Source organism: Balaenoptera borealis, assembly GCF_965194805.1.
Source record: "Balaenoptera borealis genome assembly, chromosome: 4".
NCBI classification, from domain to species: Eukaryota; Metazoa; Chordata; class Mammalia; order Artiodactyla; family Balaenopteridae; genus Balaenoptera; species Balaenoptera borealis.
The window spans coordinates 87074420-87097518 of record NC_138861.1 but is presented as its reverse complement, the minus strand read 5'-3'; the positions used below and the strand labels follow the sequence as shown (position 1 = coordinate 87097518).

The 23099-nt window shown below is 41.4% G+C and overlaps 1 protein-coding gene across 4 annotated transcripts in view; it reads left to right on the top strand.

Moving 5' to 3' along the window:
• Positions 1–23099, top strand: part of KLF3 (KLF transcription factor 3) — a 46239-nt gene that overhangs the window by 10856 nt on the left and 12284 nt on the right. Inside the window, exons 2-6 of one of the 4 annotated variants that reach the window (XM_082390728.1) lie at positions 997–1058; positions 7008–7103; positions 15089–15578; positions 16274–16424; positions 21356–21516. In XM_082390728.1, the coding sequence (XP_082246854.1) occupies positions 7047–7103; positions 15089–15578; positions 16274–16424; positions 21356–21516 (859 nt within the window). In that variant the 5' untranslated portion in view covers positions 997–1058; positions 7008–7046. Of the gene's footprint in view, positions 1–996; positions 1059–6415; positions 6435–7007; positions 7104–15088; positions 15579–16273; positions 16425–21355; positions 21517–23099 lie in introns of those variants that run through there. The other 3 variants (XM_082390726.1, XM_082390727.1, XM_082390729.1) reach the window with 3 other exon arrangements.

Sequence of the window (23099 nt, the reverse complement as noted above, 5' to 3'; positions counted from 1 at the left end):
AGGTTCTGTGGCTCTGAAATAAACGTTTAATGGAGCAGCCTCAGGAGCTGGGGGAAATACCACCACTTCTTTCTGGTTATTTGCAAGGTTCCAGCCATCGCTGCTCAGGCTGGAATTTCCAGGAACTGGCAGCTGACCTGAGCCAATTGGTCCCTCCCAGGGCCCCTCCCCCCCGGCAGGGCGGGGCCCCATGGGTGGAGGCCCCTTAGGGTGGAGTAGGGTGGGTCTCCAGTGATAGGGCACCCAGCGGAGAAGCAGACAGAGGCAGTGGCCTCACGCAGCCCTTCTGGGTCTGATTATATAACACTTCACGGAAGAAGACTGAGGGCTGAGGCAGATCTTGTAAGACGTGTACACAGCAGGAGTACACATTAGAGGTGCTTTTCAATTGAGTTGAGGTTGCTCGCCCTTAAAACTAAAATACAAAATTGTCCGAGAGCGTGAAGGACGAAACTGAGTATGTAACCTCAGTAAGGAAAATGATGAGTGTTCGCTAAAATTTCTTTAAGAAAGATGTTGTAGGCCACTAACTAGGTGGCATTGAACTTGAGAGTTTACCAAAGGGTATGGGCTTGGGTTTCCCCTCCCCCGCCCCTGCTCTGCTGGGCCCCAGCTGGAAATGTGTAGGGAGGTTGCTTGGTTGTTACCTTTGCACCTGTCCTTATTTACATGCAAAGGCAATTGCTTCACTTGGTCTTTCCGAAGTACAGGGTGTGGGCAGAATCTTATCTGAAGCCATGTCCTGTTTGGACAAGTCAGACTGCCTTGGCAACTCTCCATAGGGTGGAGCAGATGGGCGGATGCAGGAAAGTAAAGTTGGGTGGCTTGTTAGCTGAGAGGGGAGAGGGCGGATTGTTTGCTCATGGGTCATTACAGTTAATCTGAAACTAAGTAATTAACTTCTTCCCCATTTACAAAACATTTTCATGTAAAATAACTAATTTATGAGGGGCAAAGATTCAGAAGTGTTCCATGGAGTTTTTCCTTTCGCACCAGCAATAGAATACTGAGCTAGGAGACAGATCACCGAGTGACATGAAAACGAGACGCCTTTCCAGGTAGGTGCCAGCATTTGGCTGTCCTGAAAGGAGGCTCTGACTTAGAAATGCCTGCTTACATCTGTTGTCTGGCCTCTTGTATTTCTGGCCAGAGCAGCTGCCTTTAAATATTCAACTCCTGGGAGCTCTTGGTTGAGTTTGGGTACAAAAGTAAAGAAAGAAAATTTCTTTGGAAAGGAAGTTTAGCTACAGGGATGTTGCCTGCCTGCCCTGGTCCTCCTCCTGACCAAGAATTACACACACATTTTTTGTTTGTTTGTTTTAACTCTTTTCTTAATTTTTTCCCTGAAGTTCCTTTGGGGAGTAAGGGGTGAGGGAAGGCAACATGCTTCCCTCCTTTAACATCCAAACACTTGGGAGAATTGAAAGGGGCGCTTACAGACGGTGTGTTGGTTTGACCATCCTGTTTTTCTCCTTACACCTGGCTGAGGTCGGCTAGGAAACAGATTAGCTTTGAGGGAGGCAGGTAATCTGGAGCCTTAGGGTCAGGCGGGGCTGGGGGAGAAGAATACAGGGACCCTTTGAGTGCATTAAACAGGAGATGAGAAGGGACAATGTCAGAAGCAAATCCTGATATATCACCAAGAAATTGACTTGAGATGCACACATTCTCTCTCCAGACCCCCCTCCGTCCCCTGCCTCACACCTCTCTCTCTCTGTGTCATGCTTCTAAGGAAGGGGCAGTTATTTATAAGGTTGTTTCTGTAATAAAATGTGCTGTAGCTTCAAGACAAGCTACTTTCAAAGGAGGCTGGCAACATAACCTTCTCTTACATTAAGGCCTGTCTGTATTTCTAAGCTCTGCGGCTTATTTGTACCCTCATAAAGCAATTGTCGAGTAGGCCTCTTGGAGGGCTGAAAAGGAGACGAAACTATATTGCTTGTGAAACTTCATGTAAATGATTCACCAAAGCTTTTTAAGACTTAAACTTGCGGTTGTGCATTTTGGCAAAATTCTGAGCCTTCTTTTGACATCTGAAAAGTCAGAAGTATAAGTAGAGAGAGTGTGAAGGAAAATCTGTTTCTTCCTTTTGGAGGAAAATTCAGTTGTATTGGCCCTTCCCAGCAAAATAACACAGTTGGGGGAAGATGACATTTGTTCCAGTGATGGAAAATTATTTTGGCAATGGTGATGTTCCTGTATTTTTGCTTTTAGGCACCTTGATAACTTAGAAGTTTTTTTAAACCGGTTTTGCCATTTTTTTCCTCTTGTAAATGTAGTTGTGTTATCCTGGGATTGCTAGTTTAGAATGTATGTTTCCTAAGCTAGTTACACACAACTGAGATGTAAATGTGTTAATGTTTGGGAAATAGTTGTAAGAAAAAACAGAACCACTTTTGGGGGCCTTCTCATCTCTGTGATAAGAATTCCTGAGCCTAGTTGAAACCCACTACGTTTAAAGACCTTGATGTTGGCAAACTCAATTTACCACCCCTGTCCTAGTCTTTATACTTGTTTTAATGCGCCACCTAATGGTTCTACTTGGGACTGCTGTCAGGGTTGTGAAGTAATAGTTTTTCTACAGCATTTGTAGTTTACTTAGCATTCTTTTAACATGATGGTAATAGCCCCAGAGCACTGAGTCGCCCACGCGTTAACAAAAGCCACTAAGTTTAGGAACCCCAGTTCTTCCAGTGCGGGAGTTACTTCCCAGTTATATGGAAGGCCCTTTGGAGACACTGTAGTCACTCTTATTCTGATTCTAGATCAGAACCCAAAGACAAGGTCAATGCTCGTGGCAAAAAGTGGTCTGTTCAGAGATAGAAACAGTAGGTACAGAGTCTAGACGTTTTCTGCAATAAATAAACAAAAGCCTGATTTGTGTTAATGTGTTTGATTCCCTTCCTAAATTTGGTTTCTTTCTAGCTTAGCTTCCGTCTTATTTTTATTAAAAGTTTTAATTATAGAATTAATAAATTTAAAAATGGGCACACAGGTGTGTATAAAGCTGCCCCACCCCTCCCAAGATGCTCTTGTTAAGGGTTAGGGTGTGTCTTTTTCTTTTTCTTTCTTTTTTTTCACCACATGACCTCCTCGTTCCATATCCTGTGACTATCACTAAAAGTATAATCAGTCATTTTAGAAGCTACCAAATTGAGAGCAAAGTGCTGTTAAGCATGTGAGTGGACAGTGAGTTGGGTTCTGTTCATAGTGATATTTGTATTTTGCACAGACTTTTTATTGTCCGGTGATGCATTATTTAGTTAGGAGTTTCAAAATGAGGTATTCTCAATTGTATCTTGCTTCTTCATTTATTAATTAATTCTAATACTTGTGTATGAGAAATATCCCTTCATCAGTGATTGAGTTACTCTTTTAGGTACAGTTCTGAACAAATAAACATACCTTTAAATTTTTTTTAATAAAAATGAATCAGGTTTTGTTAGAAGGGATGCTTTATGTTAGACGATTTTTTCTCTTATAAGTCTTTTAAAGCACTAATTTCCCTACATTTAGATAAAACATAAAAATTAAAGAATGAAAGTAATTTAAATAATGTCTTAAAATGACCCAAGCTATAGCAGGTTAATGTGTAATTCATTTCTAAATGGGTTCAGTACTTATTGTTATAGGCATTTGAAAAAGTTATTGAAGGCTTTATGAGCTAAATGATGGGGTTAAAATTTGGACCAAAATGAGCTACAGAGCCCATCATCTTAATGCCACCGTGCTGCTCCTGCACGTAGGAAAGGATTCCAGGTAAGGCGAGGTGTGGAGATGCTAGGAAGCTATTGCGATGGTACAGCAGTCAAGTAAGTGACAAGGCCCTATGTAAGATCTCATACAGGATGTAGGCAGCTATTACTTTTTTTTTTTTTAATTTATTTTATTTTATTGTATTTTATTTATTTATTTATGGCTGTGTTGGGTCTTCGTTTCTGTGCAAGGGCTTTCTCTAGTTGCGGCAAGTGGGGGCCACTCTTCATCGCGGTGCGCGGGCCTCTCACTATGGCGGCCTCTCTTGTTGCGGAGCACAGGCTCCAGACGCACAGGCTCAGTAATTGTGGCTCACGGGCCCAGTTGCTCCGCGGCATGTGGGATCTTCCCAGACCAGGGCTCGAACCCGTGTCCCCTGCATTGGCAGGCAGATTCTCAACCACTGCGCCACCAGGGAAGCCCCAGCTATTACCTTTGAAACTGAATTTAGTCTGAGTTTTTTAAGGGTGGAGGGGATTGACCTCTAAGGATAGGTATGTTAGCAAGGAGACAAGTACCTGGCATTTCCGAAATCGGAACCAACAAATTTAGTGCTGTTTGTACAGTATATAGATCCAAAAATTGTGTGCATATTCAGTGATATAAACGACTTAAGAGGGCAAAAAGAGTTTTTTTGTTTTGTTTTGTTTTAATCTCATTTGGTTTTTTCCAAAACCTTGAAGGTAAGTGTTTTAGGAAGTAGGCAAAGGAGGTGTCCTCTGCATTTTACATGTGAAAAAGGGTCTCCCTCCTCCTCTCCCTCATGTCAGGGGTCAGGTGCAGATCTCCTGCTTGAGTCTACAGATCAGGACTGTTTCCTTACACGCCTGAGAATATGAGTACTTTTGTTTAGAAGGATTTGCAGCAAGATACTGTCTAGTGGAGTGGATGAATCTGTAAGAGTAAATTAAATTTAAAAGGCTTGGGGGAGGATGACCAGCTGTGGGTCGAGGCTGCTGAATTATCTGACCTCATTGATACAAGGAGGCTATCTCACGTCTTTTGTTTACGATCCGCTGTAGGGCCCTGGACAGCAATTCCTAGAACCGTATCCATCTGTACAGCTGCTACCCTGGGAACTGGTTAATAATAGATCCCAAGACACAAAAGGGGTTTTCATCCTTCATTATGAAATCATCCATTTTTCACTGGCTGTGGGGTTTGTTCTTGCTGGGATACAGAGGAGGGTGGTAGCACCATTGATTTGAGCAGCCTGGTATCAAATTGTGTTCACAGATTATAATACGTCCTGTGATGTAGGAAAATATAATTTTGAAGTCAGGGCCTTATGTTGAGTTAATGATGATATTCACGTGTTGTCACAAGACCCAGGACAGTCTTTCTTCAGCAAAGCAGTGAAGCACAAGAACTACACAGTATTACTTTTATAATTGTGTGTGACGATATCTTCGTTTAACCCGTAGAGCATGGACACCACTGGCTACAGAATTGCTATCGTGGAGGTGGGGATGGGGTGATTAAATACTGAAATACAGGAAGTAATCTAAACCAGGGATTTCTATACCTTTTTCTGGTAGAACTCAATCAAGAACTTGTTTACGTTCCCACCCAAACCAAAGTAATATATAAAGACCTCACTTCTAACCAAATTTGGGTAGGAGGTGCCTGAAGAAAGTTGTTGATGATCTGGGTAATATGTGGGCAGTGATTCTATAATGTATGAAATGCAGTTAAATGTTCAGCAGACTGAATATTTTGTCTTGTGAGGAAGCGATTGATTTGATGTATTTTAGTGCTAGAAGTGGACAGTGTAGAACACAGGAGGAAAGGGATAACACAAGCATAACAAAAGAGGAAGAGAAAGATCCAACAGAATCAAGATGGACGTTTTCTTTACATTAGGCTAAAGATTGGCTTATTTCCTTATGAGGAGAAATTGGAGTAAATACAAGGTAATAGTCTTCATATAAAAAAAGTACTTAAAAAACCATAAGCAGGGACTGGCAACTCAAGACCTGAATATAGGCATTTCTCAAAAGAAGAAATGTAGGGAATCCCCTGGTGGTCCAGTGGTTAGGACTCTGCGCTTCCACCGCAGGGGGTGCAGGTTCAATCCCTGGTCAGGGAACTAAGATCCTGCATGCCGTGCGGCGCGGCCCCCCCCCAAAAAAAATCAACTTATAAAAGAAGAAATGTAAATGGTAAATAAAGATGAAAAAGACTCAGCTTCAATAATTAAATCAATAGAGAATAAAAATCGTTTGTCATTTTGACATTAACAAATTAGCAAAGTTTTAATTTTTTTTAAATGATCATGCACCTTGCTGGTAGAAATTTTGGGAAACAGGTTTATATTTTACTGATGGAAATTATAGAGTATCTTTGCTGGATGATACGGCAAATGCTTTGGTAAAAGTACATGCTTCTCACTCAAGAATTCCCCTTCATAAAATTTATCCTAAAAATTAAGGATGTGCAGGAGCATGTAAGTATAAAAGTGCTCATTGCTATCTGTAATGGTGAAAATTTAGAAGCAACTTCGGTGCCCAATGAAAGGAATTTTTAAAAATCTGATTGGGGACTTCCCTGGCGGTCCAGTGGTTAAGACTCTGTGCTTCCTCTACAGGGGGCCTGGGTTTCATCCCTGGTCGGGGAACTAAGATCCCGCAAGCCGCAAAAATCTGATTGGTTCACACGGTGGCACACTGAACTTGATGGTATGGAACCATACTTACTGAAAAAGAAACATTTTCCCAGTAAACTGTTAAGTGAAATTATGGGTACTATGTAGTACGCATATTACAGTCCATTTAAAAAGAGAGTTTGGAGGGATAAAGACAAAGATATTCACGATGGTTGGTTCTAAGTTGTCTTTTTGCCTGCCTTGTTTTTTCCTGATTTTTCTGTAACAAACACAAGGGGGAAAGGAAAGGTGTTTAACATTCATATATAATGTTAACTTCTATTGAGCTGCACAGTAATCTTGAACAAGCATGGGTGCTCAGAAGAGGCTGTACCTATTGTTCCAGAAACATCAGGGTTTATGTATTTGAGTTAGAAATGCCCATTGGCTCTCACCCGGTTATGACCATGGAGTCTGGTTTTAATTATATAAAATGGCATCTTTCATAGGTAAGGGAAACAAATTCCAGCCATTCCGGGGGCAGGGGAGAGGAAGGAGCAGAGAAGGGGGGTGGTGGTGAGGAATATTATATATATATATATTTTTTTACTGGTTTATATTGAAAGTAACCTTGGGATTTAGAGAGACACTTTGTTTTGTTTTCTAGGCCAAACACCAGAGCACCCTAGAAAGCGTAATTGAAAGAATGCTCATGTTTGACCCAGTCCCTGTCAAGCAAGAGGCCATGGATCCTGTCTCGGTGGTAAGTTTTCCAAAACCAAACACCTCTTCTTCCTTATTCCAAGTGGTAATAACTCTACTGTGTGTTGTGTTATTCCTTAAAGCCACTCGTTACTTGACAGGCATTTGATAGGCAAACTTTTCTGAAAGCCCCTGGTAGTAAGTGAGGTAAACACCCTCCTAGCAACTGTGCCCCCATTTAATAAATGGGATCCATGTTTCCTTAAGCCCTGTGCCCCAAACTCCCACCTGCCCCCAAGATGTGATCAACGCAGAACTTGGGCCACAGGAGCATCTGCTCACAATAGAAGTAGTTTTACAAAACCCCCTCAGTTACCAGTTTTTTAGTTTGAGTTCTCAGGATTATTGGTTTTGGCAAAAATAAGTTTGGCCAGATTAATTTTTTAAAATTAATGTGTATTTAGGGACATTAAAAAAAAAAACCGGTATGCAATGTTTATCGTGATTAGGAAGCAGTTTCCAAATGTACCTACAAGAAATCTGCATCAAGAACGAGTTTACCCATAATTCAAAACGAGTCATGTACCGCAATGTTCATTGCAGCTCTATTTACAATAGCCAGGACATGGAAGCAACCTAAGTGTCCATCGACAGATGAATGGATAAAGAAGATGTGGCACATATACATAATGGAATATTACTCAACCATAAAAAGAAACGAAATTGAGTTATTTGTAGTGAGGTGGATGGACCTAGAGTCTGTCATACAGAGTGAAGTAAATCAGAAAGAGCAAAACAAATACCGTATGCTAACACATATATATGGAATCTAAAAAAAAAAAATGGTTCTGAAGAACCTAGGGGCAGGACAGGAATAAAGACACAGACGTAGAGAACGGACTTGAGGACACCGGGTGGGGGAAGGTAAGCTGGGATGAAGTGAGAGAGTGGCATGGACATACATACACTACCAAATGTAAAATAGATAGCTGGTGGGAAGCAGCCACATAGCAGAGGGAGATCAGCTCGGTGCTTTGTGACCACCTAGAGGGGTGGGATAGGGAGGATGGGAGGGAGATGCAAGAGGGAGGAGATATGGGGATATATGTATATGTATAGCTGATTCACTTTGTTATACAGCAGCAACTAACACACCATTGTAAAGCAATTATACTCCAATAAAGATGTTGAAAAAAAAGAGTATGCGTTTACTTAGAGGTGTTTTTCACTTGAGATCACCACCCAGACTATATAGAAGAGTTTCTTAAACATGTTTGTGAATGTCATTTTTTTTAATACTGGAAGGAAAAAAGTACTCCATTTTATCTCATGCAGTGTTTAGGATGTCCTTCAAGGAGCTGATTAAAAAGATGAAAACTGGGGGAGGGGGGGAACTCCTTGGTCCTTTTGCATGTAAAAATATATTAAGAATAAAGTGATTAGCTTAAACTTCTAGCAGCCATATGGAGCTGTGACTGGGGAGAAGCTAGGGAAAGAATGAACTTGACCCTGAGGATGGAATTTCATATCACTCAGAAGAGTCTGTGACTGGGAGGAAATTATGATCACTGTTTTTTTCAACACCTTAGTGCTAAGCTAGCCCCTCCTGTGAGCCAGGCCCCTCTACATGCTTCTCGGCCACCAGGGAACAAGTAATTAGTCCAGGTGTTTATAGAGGTGCAACACCAGTGCTATGGAGGTGGGACATGGGTGACAACAGAAAGGTGTCCGACTGCAAAGCAGGGAGTGGTTGAGACTTGAGGAGATCTGGTTTAGTGAATATAACAAGGCCACGCTCCCAATTCTGTCCTGCTCTTTTCTTCCATGGGCTTGGAAAATACTCACAAGGGGAAAAACTTGGCCTGAGTTGTGTATCTGAAGGTTGGTAATGACACGCTTGCAAAAATTAGATCATCCTTATGCACTGGCTGTGGAGGTTCCTGCCAAAACTGTTTATACAAGACACAGGGGTCACTCCGAGGCCCTTGGAACTGAGTTGCCATGGAGATTACTGTGCCAGTGAAGTGTTTACCACTGTGTACAGTGAAAAGTTAAGTCAGGAAATAACATTCACCTTCCTGCATGATAACTGGATAACTGCGTGTCTGAATATGATAATAACAGAGCAATAAGAATTATTTTAATCAAAAAACTAAATTGACTTCTAATTTTACTCGTTTTGTCATCAGCCCCTTCCCCCAACTACTACATGATCATATTGGAGGAATATTAAGGTATAAAATTTCCCCATTAATTATATCCTTGAAATATGAATAGGTTTTTAGTACTGAAGAATATGATTAATTTGATAAATGATGCAGGACCATCAGTGATGCATTTTGTAATCAGGCATGAGAATGTGTCACAAGAGCCTAATTTAAAGCTAAAATGAAGTTGGCACAATACAGTTAAGTGCAAGGAAATACATATACTTTGCTGAAAAAATGGAAATAAGATTAATTTGAAGTAACGGTTATACCTGTAATGCTGGAACTTATATTAATATGTGGAGTTAAAATATGTAGAAGTATTTTTGCAATTAATGGTCTTTTTCTCCTTCATGCTCTAGTTTTCAACTTCTACAGATGCTTATAGGACTTAATTACATTGTCTCACCAAAAGATAGTTTCAGTCTTTACAATAAAGTTTCCTTTTCTTAATTCAGCAAAACCTCAGTTAACTAAAACATTTGGGGAGTAGGGCATTGTGATTATTTTACATAACAAAATTAAAAGCTTTTGTTTCCACTCTTAAATCTTCAGATTTTATCTTTCCTGCCTTCCTAGGTGGAGTATATGAAACCTGATTTATTGTTCCTTTTTTCCTTTTTCCTTTTTAATTCTGCCTTTGACCTGAAGGTTGAGGTCTTTGTTTATTCAAGTAAGTGTTCTAAACATTAAGCCGAAGACATGTGTAAGATTCTTTTTGTTTTAATTCCACATATGAATAAAAATATTTTACAGTGACTTATTTCCCTCCCCCACTCCTTTTTCTTAAAAAGTGAGAAGAGCAGAAGCAATCTGCCTATTTGGTATTTTGCTATAGTTTAGAGAAAGTGAGGAAATGTCATTTTTCTCTTGCTGAAGTATAAGCCTTCATACTTCCCACTAAACCTTGTGCCTTGAAGCACATTAGACTTTGGATTGTTGATCCTGTTAAGATTTGCAAGAATGGGGAGCAGAGTACACCCGCCTCTGTGCCATGGAGCTCTGTTACTTACTATCAGTGCGATGCTGGCAAAACCATCAGCAGCTCCCTGAGCCTCCAATTTTTTCTTATTTGTGAAATTGGAGATTATTAATTTGTAAAATGTGAAATGGCAGGTGTATATAAAATACGCACATAAAGGAGTTGTTTTTACCAATACTGCCAAAGAAGTTTGAAAATTAGAACTTAATTCAGGAAGTGAGAAAGAATTTTTAAAAGTATTCCCTCATATTCTTTTCCTACAGGAAGATTACTTTTGAAGAACGTGTATTTTTTTCTTTTTCTTTAATGAAAATTATCATCTAACGGACGCCTTACAGATTGAGAAGTACTTAGAAATCAGTAGTCCCTCTGCTGTGTTCTAACAGAAACTTTTCATGACTTTTCTGAGCCTGGTAGAAAGAGAGCTTTCTGCTTTTGTTTGCATAGAGGGGCATGACATTTGCTGTTTCCAGCGAGTTTGTTTATAAATGCACCACACCTTCCTGCACTTGGAAGCCCACCCTTGGTATGAAGATTCCTTTGACTTGCCATCGCCCTGTAACGGACGGCACATTTTTTTCATATTAATGAACGGTGAAACAGAGACTCATCCACGTTTCATGCAGTCACTCTATCCACTTAAACCATCTTGTAGTGGAAAACTCACCAAAACTGTTTCCAATAAAACGAGAAACTATTCTCACTTTCATATGAAGTGATAGCACTGGAAAATTATCCAAACCCTGTGCCTTTTTCCTCACCACACTTAAAAAAATCATGTTTTTGAGAATCAAAGAATTGGTATTATCCTGAGCCTTGTCAGCAGTAAAACCTTGCTCCGAGAGCATGTTGATTCCCATCATACATTCATCCGGTGTTCTTTGAGCACCCGGGCTGGACCCTCATCTCCCAATCCAGTGACAGGAAGCCGCCAGCAAAGAAATAACCCACAGCGCGGAGGTGTGAACACTTGAATGCGTGTTACAACAGAGGGAGAGAACTTTTCTTAACAACAGATCTTCTGGAAAAGTAAACCCATTGCCACCGCTAGTGGGGGTCAGGAGTGGGGGAGACTTGCGTGAGTCTTGTCTGCAGGCTGCTCTGTTCCCGCAAACAAGGCTCCTTGAGTAAGCAGTGTGCATACGAGGCAGTGGATGTCTGGCAGTGGCCGGAGGCCCTCTTTCTGCTTCATCAGTACTTGCCTCTGATTTGGATTTCGCTGGTGTAGCCACACTTATCTGCATTGCTTTGTTAGAAGACAGGAATGGTCTGGAACAGAGAAGAAGCAACTGTTACCAGGGTGTATCCACCCAAGGCACACACCCCAAGCAAGCCCTGTTATCAGTCCTTACACTGTGGAGAACCAGATTGTTGCAGGCTGATTGCAGTGGCTTATGTGCTCCACCCAAATAAAGTAAACACGTCTCATAGAAGGTTCTGGTAAACATTGCTATGAAATTTGCTAGTGAGACAGTTTGAAGAACCACATTTCTTCACCCTTAGGCGAGGCAGTCGGACTGGAAGTTGTTAATAGTGTGTACTCAGTCGTGTGCCCAGGTCCCAACAGTCCCCCTGCTTTTAGCCCTAGAGCCTTACAAAAACCACATGTCCAGTATAGCTGGCAGGGGGCATTCACGGGAGGGCACGCTCTCTGCAGAACTGTGCACAATGTTTATAAAACTTAGCTCTATGTGTGGATGTTTCTTTCTTTATGGCTTGAGAAACCTGAGACTGTTATTAAATTTGCAAATCTCCCAGGTTCTAAATTCCTGCTTTCCTTAAACTCACCCCACAGATAGAAAAATCCAACAATGACAGCAATAAAAGTATGTCCTCATTTTGCTTCCTATGTAGCTGCCAATAAGTTGGCATTAAAATCTAGGTCATAGGGATGTCTTTGAAGACTAGGGCTGAAAATTAGGGAGAAGCTACAATTCTGTGAGTAGAAACAATGAATACTGCCTCCCATTTCCTGGAGTTTTTGTTTCTCATACCATAACTTTTGCCCTTTAGAAAATTATATCAAGATGGTTAAATTTTAGAACCAGGAGAAATGTTTTTTTCCTCCTATAGTTAATTACTTCCTTAAACCCTCATTGTACAAAGTTTGTAATTTTTTGTTAGCAAACCTTGTGCCTCTTTTGCTTTTGCCTATTTCAATATTTAAATTGAAATCTATTTCATATTAATATTACTGTATATTTTGGGCCTCTCACCTTGTGTTGCACCTGTGTGTGTCTAGTTCTAAAGAAAGGTAGAAACAGTCTTTACCTCATTTGATCCTTAATATGTAATTCAAAGCTGTTTTTTTAAAGCTATTTTTAAAAACAATTTGTATATTTTTACAAATTCATGTTTCCTGATTTTATATCCTCATGTCCTTGTTTTTAAGCAGTATTATTAGTGAAAATTCTCCCCGCCCCCGCCTTTAAATTGCATTTAAACACTATACCATTTTAATAATAAAAATTAGTATTTTTATTCTGTATCTCTGTCATTTAGAGCCGAGCTGTTCCAAGGGTGGTCTGTGGCACCTAAGGTCACTCCCCAGTAATTCAGAACCTGCCTTTTAACAAGATTCCCAGGTGAATTTGTGTGCTCAGTAAAGTTTGAGAAGTCCTAATAGGGAGCATCAAAGCCCACTGCAGTGCACACCTCTTGTATAAGGAAGGAAGACAAGAGACTCCCAGGACCACAGTGTGTGTTAAGTTCATCACATAGGTATCTCATTGAGTCCAATTTTAATCTTAACCTCACAACCTCCTGGAAGGTGGGTATCCAATGCCACCTTGACAGATTTTGCCATATCCTCATGGCTCCTGCACTCCTAATATTTATTTAGTAATTTTTCTTGCCCTAGAGATAGAATTGCTTTTTAACATAATAAAGTTATTTTAAAAGGGAACTTTGTATCACTACTGTAAAAGTTATTTTAAAAGGGAACTTTTTATCACTACTACTGAGAAACATAGATTTTTCTTAATGCACTTAAATAAATACATAACTATTCTAAAGCTCTGTGTCTATCAGAGAGATGTACACCAGACTGCAGGAATCACTGTTCCATGGGGTTATGTAGATTACGAATGAGGATATAGGTAAAGAAAGAAAGGACAAAAGAACAAAGTGCATCTTAACAATGAGAAACTGACATCAAAACCAGATTAAGATAGGTACTTGCCTGTCCCCTTACTTTCCAATACTCTGATGCTCAGTTGGCCCAGAGAAGGAATCAGGCATCTGGAATTTTAAAGCAGCACAGCTGATTCTGATGCATAGTCAGGTGGAGATTTACCCAGTGAGGCCCAGAGAGGAAAAAGGTGTGATCTCAGTGGTAATCCCAGTCAAAAACACTGCTATTCCACAGTTATTTATAACTCACATTAGTGGCCATTGGCGGGGCTGGGGAGGCTCAGAAATTAATAGTGCATTTAAGCTGTTTCATTATAAGGCCCCATTGGTGGGTTTTCTCAGTTGCATCATGAGCTAGTGTTGCCTCAGAATCACAAACACTTCGGATTTTAGAGCTGGAAGAGAGGCACAGTATGTTACTTTTCACTTTTACTGTAAAACATTCAAATACAAGTAATTTTCTGCAGGCAGACTTGACATGTTACCACTAAAAATTTCAGTTTCCCTAAAATGCCTACAAGTAAAGAAAATGACTTATGTTGAGTTTAATTTTTTTTTAAAGCATTCTACAACAAAGTTTTCTGTTTTTTAATTTTAGTTAAGGAATAGAAGTAATTTTAGTGAATTCCATGGCCAAGGACAGTACCCATAGTGTGCAATTATGATTGATTTATATTTAAAGCTGGTAAATGAGAGTTAGGTTTACCTTGATATTATAAGAGAGAAATGTACTTGAAGATAAATTAGGTCAGTTGTGGAACAGATCTTAGATTTGGGAGGAAAACCATTGGTGTCTCCTCCAGTATCTTGTTAGGTTGTCCTGCAGCCTCTTTTGATGAGGGGGGTAGCAAGGTGGAAAGGAGAGAAGGCAGGGCCTTGGCTTGTGTGCAGGGCCCTTCCAGCATCACGTGTCTTTATTTAAGTCCTGTTACATTAGCTCGTTTTTACAGTTCTGTGTCATCCACAAATTTGGAGATTAAGTCATCTTCTACAGTTTCATTCAGACTGTGAATTAAGTCTATCGCACAAGTTGGAGCCAAGAACATAATCACCCTTGTGTGGGTGGCCTTCCGTGTATAGGTTTGTAGGGTGACTGGCCATCCTGGTGTGCCTGAGATTGAGGCGTTTCCTAGGATGTAGGACTTTTAGTGCTAAGGCCAGGACTCGTAGCATGGATGTGTCGGTGGCTGAAGACCATCCTAAGGCACTACCATGCAGCTCTGCTTGTCCCTGTTATACAAAGCGTATGAGAAACGTTCAGTGTCTTTCTGCTGAGCTGGAGGGCACTAAAGCCAGGGAGAGTATTTCCTGCCAAGTAAGAAACCCCATCAGAAAATCAACAAGGTTAGTTGGCTTGGCTGATTCTTGGTGAACCTCAATGCCAACTCCTAATGATAAAGGCCCATAAGCCTTCTGTTTCATAACCTATTTTAGAATTTTTCCAGCTATCATCCTCAGCCTTAACATTGGACATGGCCATAATCGTAGAGTTAAATTTGAGATTTTTCGTGTGACACGGTTACCACATTAACTTTAGTACTTACGTTTATTAGACCAGCTCTCTCATAGCATTGTTTTAGGGTCAAGCATGTATCTCAACCCAAACCACTTATTAAAGTCCATGTGATTGAAGGTGACTTGTTGTATATTTTCATCTTAATTCGTGTTTCAAGCAAACACGCTTAACTTGGCTGTTGACACGTTTCCGTCTTTCTTTTCCAATAGTCATACCCGTCCAATTACATGGAGTCGATGAAGCCCAACAAGTATGGCGTCATCTACTCCACACCGTTATCCGATAAGTTCTTCCAGACCCCAGAAGGCCTGTCGCACGGGATGCAGATGGAGCCGGTGGACCTCACCGTGAACAAGCGGAGCTCGCCGCCCTCTGCCGGGAACTCGCCCTCCTCCTTGAAGTTCCAGTCCTTGCACCGGAGGGCCTCGCCGGGGCTGAGCCTGCCCTCGTCCAGCCCACCCGGGAAGAAGTACTCGCCGCCGCCGCCGCCCGGCGTGCAGCCCTTCAGCGTGCCGCTGTCCATGCCGCCTGTGATGGCCGCGGCCCTCTCCCGCCACGGCATCCGGAGCCCCGGTATCCTGCCCGTCATCCAGCCTGTCGTCGTGCAGCCCGTCCCCTTCATGTACACCAGCCACCTCCAGCAGCCGCTCATGGTCTCCTTGTCGGACGAGATGGAGAATTCCAGTAGTAGCATGCAAGGTAAATTCCGCCACCCGCCCACACTGCTGCCGCCCCGCTTAGTCCGGACTTAACGGGTCTTCACCAGATAGTCTGGGTGAGGGGGCAAAGGAAGCAAGGGGCCAAGAGCTGTTGAACTCTGCAGAGGAAATATTCGACTTAGAGTCTGCGTAAGGCATTTGCTTTTTTTTTTTTTTTTTTTTTTTTAAAGTGTTGACACTGGAAGATCTCCCAAGAATCAGGCTGTCTGTTAAATGCCATGAAATGATTAGTTTCACTATATACTTGTCAACCTGGGGATAATAAGAATCTTGACCTTATGTTTTGCTTTATTGAATACCAGCATGGTTCTAGGTGCAAAAAGGCATTTAAGAAATACCTTTAGGCCATGTGATAACTAATGGCTATTAAAAGCCACCTTGTTTACTGACTGGTCAGAGGCAGAAGGCTGGGGTAACAAGGAGATAACCAAACGTCATAAGGAAGAAATCCTTTGGGGGCTGATGTCTTAAAAGTCCAGCTTCCTCCTTACGGTGCTTGCTGACAAAGTAACCGTTAGGAGGAACAAGAAACGCCCACCGATTCATTTCTGCTGTCATTTTGCCAAAGGCAAATAGAGACACATCAGTGTGGTAGCTAGAAGCCGTGCAATAAGCTTTTAAAGGCTGAAATCGGTAAATGGTACATAGAGTAACTTTTCTATTTTTATTTTGTAGTCCCTGTAATTGAATCATATGAGAAGCCTCTATTACAGAAAAAAATTAAAATAGAACCTGGGATCGAACCACAGAGGACAGATTATTATCCTGAAGAAATGTCACCCCCTTTAATGAACTCAGTGTCCCCCCCGCAAGCACTGTTACAAGAGTAAGTATATTGAGGTCTGCCTGGCATTTACGTAGCGGCGTGCATCTCGGAACTGGAATGGAAGCTGGAGCTTCCCGCTCAGGATGTGGTGTGGATTGCCAGCCGGGACTGCCTTGTCGTTCTGGGCAGGCCCTGGGCCAAATGGGAGAATCTCTCCAAAAACTATGTGCTCTGTTACACGCGTTACGTCACGTTCTCAGTGAATTGGTCACACATGATTTTGCCACTTTACCCCAGAAATCATTTTTATCTTGTTTTTTTCCATCCTTCCAGACTATGTGTATCTAGTTCTCCCATCATCTTTAGCCCAACATGGATTGAATTTGGTGTTCTAGATATTCCACTTAAGGTTGGATCCTGGAAATGCTTCATGGGATCACATATCGTCCTTCCCATTGTCAGTTCTCATAAAGTATAGTGTTTCTGTGGTGGGGAATGGCTTTAGTCAGAATTTTCCGGGCCAACTACAAATCCAAGAAAGATACTGCAAAACCAGGCCCGTGGCAACAGAAAGCTGACCATGTTGCTCAGAGAAGCTCGGCGTTGAAAGAACTGTTTAGTCTCCGGTCTTTCTAATTGTGACTGCCCTAGAATGTTCGGTCTGCTTTAGAACCGCCATCCAGTAGGAAGTTTACACTACTGGTCAGCATCCAGGCACCTGAACGGTGGTTTAACTTGCTCTCATGTGATGGTGTCACACACAGTCTAAATAACATCATTACTGGGATTTGCCACTATAGATGCCCTTGACTTCTACCAGGGATTACACTGGAGGCTGTGTCTGCAGTAGGTACAAATGTGGCCTTCGGATCCAACATCTTGGATCCCAGCTCTGCTCTCCACCATATGTATGACCTTGGCATAGTCACTTAATCTCGTTGCCCCGGCTTCCTCTTTATATTCATTATTGGTTGTAATTATTTTTCTTCTGTTATGGTCCTTACAACACTGGATTTAATGGCCGGCTTCCTAGTACAAAGGAAGTACAACAGTTATTGTCTCCTCAGGCTCCCTTCTATCACCTTCCTCCCCATATAACCTTTTCTCCAGCATTTCTGCCCACCTTTCTGCTTTATCTACTGCACTCTTCTCCCTTACGTAATGAATTCTGTAGCAGAATATGAATCCTCTGGTTTTAGAACAGCTATTTTCTGGAACTTAACATATATTCTGGTTGTATCCACATTCAACCCCAAGTAGGTGCCTTCATAATAGCTCATATATCAATTGTCATTTGCATCAAATCCGTCCGTTTTTTTCTTTGGGGAGGGTGGGCGGGGGGTTGTCATCTACTCCTTGATAGATGAAGAAGAGAATGAATCTTCTTCCGCAGCCACGTCAGCAGGCAGACTGTCTGATGGTCTTGTACATTATTGCCCTTCACAATTGCGTAGTGCCTCCTTACCCCCAGAAAGGAACTTTTCCAAGTGTTTTCAAAGGAGTTATTTCATTCTCCGAAAACAAGCAGGTGGGAGTCAGAGCAAACAACTGATGAGCCAAGACATAAATAACTTGCCTGTAATCACACCGTTAACAGCAGAGGGGGCCTGGGCTGATCTCCGGCTTCCAGATGAGTGGTCTTCTTGCTATTTTTAGGCCATATCTAGCTGATTGCATCTGCTGCTGCACTAAGGGAAAGGAAAAATAGACTAATCGAAATGGACACATCTTGTAGGCTGAATTACCCTTTTTTCAGGATGTCAGATGTCTTTGTTGAGGTAACTGGCAACATGGCTTGTACCTGTAATTGTTCCTGCACAGATGATGAAAAAGATGCTATAAAGCCAACTGCCCGCATAGCGAGGGATCCGTTGACTGAAAGGGGGTTATTCCAAAGTCTAGGTTATTATAAATTACAGTGTAACACGTTACGGAAGAATATTTGAAGGCAATATTCTGTGCTCTGAATGCTGCTGGAAAGAAAACACCTTTTCTCTTTTCTTGCTTATTTTAAGTAACGTTCTTTGGATGATCTCAAGCTCAGTGGCTTTTAATGATTAATGAATAATGTGCTTAGTCTAATGCTGACCTAAGAATGCATTTTGCCTCTCAGAAAATTGAACCGATTAGCCACAACTGGGACATGTACCCTTCAAGTAATTCTCTCGCAGATGTGATTAAGTAATGTCTTGGAGTGTGCCCAGTAGCAGCCCACATAGGAAACCAGCTAGCCAGGAAAGAATCACTGGAAACCAAGCACCTGGTACCATGTCCATGAGGCAGCCCCAATAATATTTGCCTTAAGAAACCCTTCCTTTACAGGGGTGGACTTTAAAATACAGCTTTGAAATCTACTTGTTTGATCATAAAGTTATAGCTTTAGGATTATTTTTAAAGGCACTCAAAATGTGTATCAGATTTCTTTTGTTATTTACATGTGTGAAAATTTATTTAGAACAAAAAGTTTGAGGATCAGATTTCCCCACTGAGTTGTGTACATGAAACTGTAGCAAACGTAAGAAGGATCAGCTTAACTCAAAAGAATGACCAGGTCTCTGATATTTACTAGGTATTCTAACTTCTGGGTTATGATGATCCCAAACAACCTCCTTAAAAATGAGCAGTGAGGAGACCCAGAAGAGTGAGTGAGATCCCAAGATCCTGAACCTCAGCCTGTACCAATACCCGGCTCTTTAGAGATAGACTGCTGACCCCTCGCAGAGTGATGCTGCCTTCCAAGGGAGATGTTGGGTGGAGTAGAGATTTCCTGATCTGGTGTTAGGACATCCCAAAAAAACTCCTCATGAAATTAAACAACTGTAGGGGCAAAGCTTGCTAATGGGTTTCTGCACCTTGAAATAGTAACAGCTACTGTTTCGCAGATTTGCATCTGGAACAGGTGTTGTTCTTAAGCGTTTCGTGTGCATTACTCACAACAGCCTTCTGAGATCGCATTATTATCATCCCCTTTTTTACAGAGAAGAAACTGAGGCACAGAGAGCATGAATACCTTGCCGAGGGTTATAGGGACTATCAGGGCAGAGCTGGAGCGCCCAGCCTTTTACGGTTCCTTTTTTTAGGGTAGCATTTTCACAAAATGAGCAACTGAAACAGCAGTCATAACTACTGCCCAGAAACCATTAGAATCCCAAACCATAAAATCGAATAACTGGGAGAGACTTCTAATGTTATCTGGGATTCTCTCCCAGGGTCCCAGAGGCAAATGAGATATATTTAACTGTTCATTTTTTTTTCCCCTCAGCATTTTACTTCCTGAAGTTCTCTTAATGAAGATGAAAATTTTCAGTCAATGGCGTGAAAGTTGAAAGTTTAAAATAAACTGATAAACTGTTTTCTTTTTATTAAAGGGTCTTAATAATCGAGCTTTATAAAAACTCTCTCACTTCTCCATTTTCTCTGCTATTTGTTTGTACATTTATATAATTGAAGTTCTTGTTCCCCCCCCCCCCCCCGACTAGTTCATGTTCACTTTTCCATGTATCTAAACTTTATTCTTTCATATCATCCCTCTAAGCATCAGGGTAGGAAGGTAAAGTGATACTCAAAACAGACAGTTTTTTTTGTTAATCGTAAGTGAGAAATTAGTGAAGTCACTCAAGATAAGATGCACCTTTTTATTCTCTTCCTAGTCACTTCTTTGGATGCTTGAAAAAGTTGTTGATAAGGGACATGTATTTACATTTTTACCAAGATAAAAAACACGTTTCATTCAGTGACTCTCTTGATTTTTATGTCTAAATTTTATTATTCTTTATCTCACAAGATTGTTTACCCTCATCAAATTCTTTTCACCAATCTTTTTTCCCCCATACACTCTTGTATAAAACATTCACATGTTATTTGGAATATTTTAAGAACTTTAGATTCAAATTTAAAAGACAAAGAAGTCTTTCATTGCAGTTAGAGGCCAACTGTTGATACGTAAGCTTGTAATGTATCAAGTAATTAGTTATGAGGAGAGCAAATGGATGGAGTAGAACTTGTTAATTCCATCAATCAGCAGGGGAAGCCTGAAAAAACTACAGATTTTTCCTAGCTCTTCCCACCTGCCATTTCTCTCCACCAACTTCCTTTCTGGAAGAGAGAAAGTTCACAGTAATGCTGTGTAACCTGATTTGATTTCAGTCCCCCCCTCCCCCCTGGAAAGGTGTGCAGGCGCAGGAAGGGGAGTCTGGGTGAGGAGCCGGGAAGGTAGGGAGGATGGCGGGCAGCTAGTGAGGGAGCCGGTGCTGCACCTGGAGCCTGGGTCCTGAGTCCTGAGTGAGGGGCTTCCTCGCCTGACCACTAGCACTGCCTGAAGTTCTCTCTCAAGGAGGAATAATAGTGACAGTAAAGGTTTGAGTCTGTGAAGACAGTAGTGCCAACTTTTTTTGGGGGGGTGGGGGGAGATAAAAATCAAATGTACATTGAGCCCCTTTAAGAGACTCAAACTAAATGCCAGTTATGTAAAGGATCAAATGTAGATACATCCTACAACGTGGTTGCCTGAGACTTAGGAGTTTGACTTCTTACATTTTCCCCTAAAGAATAACAAATGTGAGAAAACAGTACAGCGTTCAGCCTAGTACCACAGAATTCTACAAGAAAGCAAATTTCTATTAAGGGAAAGAGACTCTCCTAGCACTTTGCACCTCCCTCTAGTGTAGCCCCTAACTCTTCTTACTGTCATTACTTATCTACATGTCTGTCTCCCCCTAGAGTGTGAGCTCCTCCAGGGCAGGAACCCTGTTTTTATTCATCTTTGTGTCCCGGTGCCAAGCACAGTGCCTGGCTCATGGTAGGTGCTCACTCCATGTTTGTTGAATGAATATAGCAGTGCTTCTTGGGTTGATCTGCTAATTTCTTTTTGTTTATTTTGTTGGGTTTTTTTGTTTGTTTGTTTTTGCCCAGTGTTGTTAATGCTTTTGGTACCCTGAAGGAAAGGAAGAGCCTTTCACTCACCACTTTGCATTTGGCATTGGCTTTCCTAGGAATCACCCTTCAGTCATCGTGCAGCCCGGGAAGAGACCTTTACCTGTGGAATCTCCAGACACCCAGAGGAAGCGGCGGATACACAGATGTGATTATGATGGATGCAACAAAGTATACACTAAAAGCTCTCACTTGAAAGCACACAGAAGAACACATACAGGTATTAGAAATACAAGACTCGCTTCATCTTTCTTCTTAAGAAGTACTAGCATGGAATGTTAAGACAAATGTTCTAGCTTTCAGAGATTATTGTAAGGAAATTTTTTCAGGCATCTTGAAAGTTACCATAGTCAGCTACAGATGTCTCTTGTCAGTTGTGAAAAATGAAGTTTTCGATAATGATTTGTTTTTACAGTAGAGTAGATTCAGGGTTATCTATTCAAGGCCCCTTGCAACCACTTGCAGTTCTGTGGTCTCTGTAGTAAGAGAGAGAGAAGGGCATGAAACCTCCACTGGGAACAGAGGGGGAAAGTGCCCTTAACCATGGGCCTGTTTCATCAAAGATGTGGCCTTCATATAGGCTGTCACTTAATAAGTGTTGTACATTATCAAATTCACGATGGCAAAAAGAGAAAAAAAAGTTCTTTATACAGAACAAGTAAATGCAGCAGTTTATAGAAATGGAATTCAAACGGAAGACAGTCATCAAAGGAAAGAAAAGTGAAGAAATTTGGGTAATTATCGTCTTCTAAAACTGAGGGAACTTACAGGCGATTGCCTGCCATATTTGTTGTAGGATATTATCCAGTTTGCCAGGCGTTGCATATAGAGCGTACAGACAGATCTTATAAAAATTGTTAAATAGGTGAGGAAAACGTAAAATTGTCCCCTGTGCTCATGAACATTTTGTAGCAAAACATCTTAAGGAATTCGTACAAAAATGTTTTAAACAAACCTGATTAATTGCAGTTGGTATTGGTGATTAATGTTTATGGAAAGCCTCATCTGAGCTGACCTCATACTCTTGGATGTGAACTTCTAGTGTAACAGCAATTTCCCTCTCTGTACATTTCCTTAACTCAGAATGTAGAATATTTGGAGTTTTGTGAGTCATTCTTGTTAGGAACATTTACAAAGAGAAGAATCCGGGGTTTGGAAGAGGAGAGGAAGTGAAGTGTCTGGCAGAGCGGAAGTGAAGGTTTTGCGTGCATCCTGGGAAGGAGGCAAAGGAAGCCAAGGGGATCCAGCCAGACACAGTGTTCTTTGGCTTCCTCACTGTGTTGCCATGTAGAGAGCTGAGGGTGACAGCCTTGCGGTTAGAGGACCACCCAATGGGCAGTGCCAGATAGACTCATGAAAGCCTCCTCAGGGCATGAACGGGCCCTGAGGGGTGGATGTTACCAGAGGCCAGCCTAAGAGTAAAAAGACATTGGCTATTTGGGTAACAATTCAGATGTACGAAAAATAACTCTTAACGTGTATATTCTGTGCAACAAAGCAGAGAGTATAAATTCTGAATATGTCATTGAAATGCCAAGGAATTGCAATCCTTTAAGGTTTCTAGAAAACAAGAGATAGTAAATGGGAATGAATCTGTCATGGCCATTACCCAATATTACTGATTAAAACATGTAAAATTACCATTAACTGCCTTTTTATTTGTAAAGGCCTTCAAACTGCCGTCCTCGTGACTTTCCCACAAAGGTCTTCTTTTTCTCACCTGTAAGTTATCGTCACACAGGAGAGGGTTGTAGAAACCTGACTTCTGACAGGGTGGGGAGGAGTTTACTATATTTTCCGTAC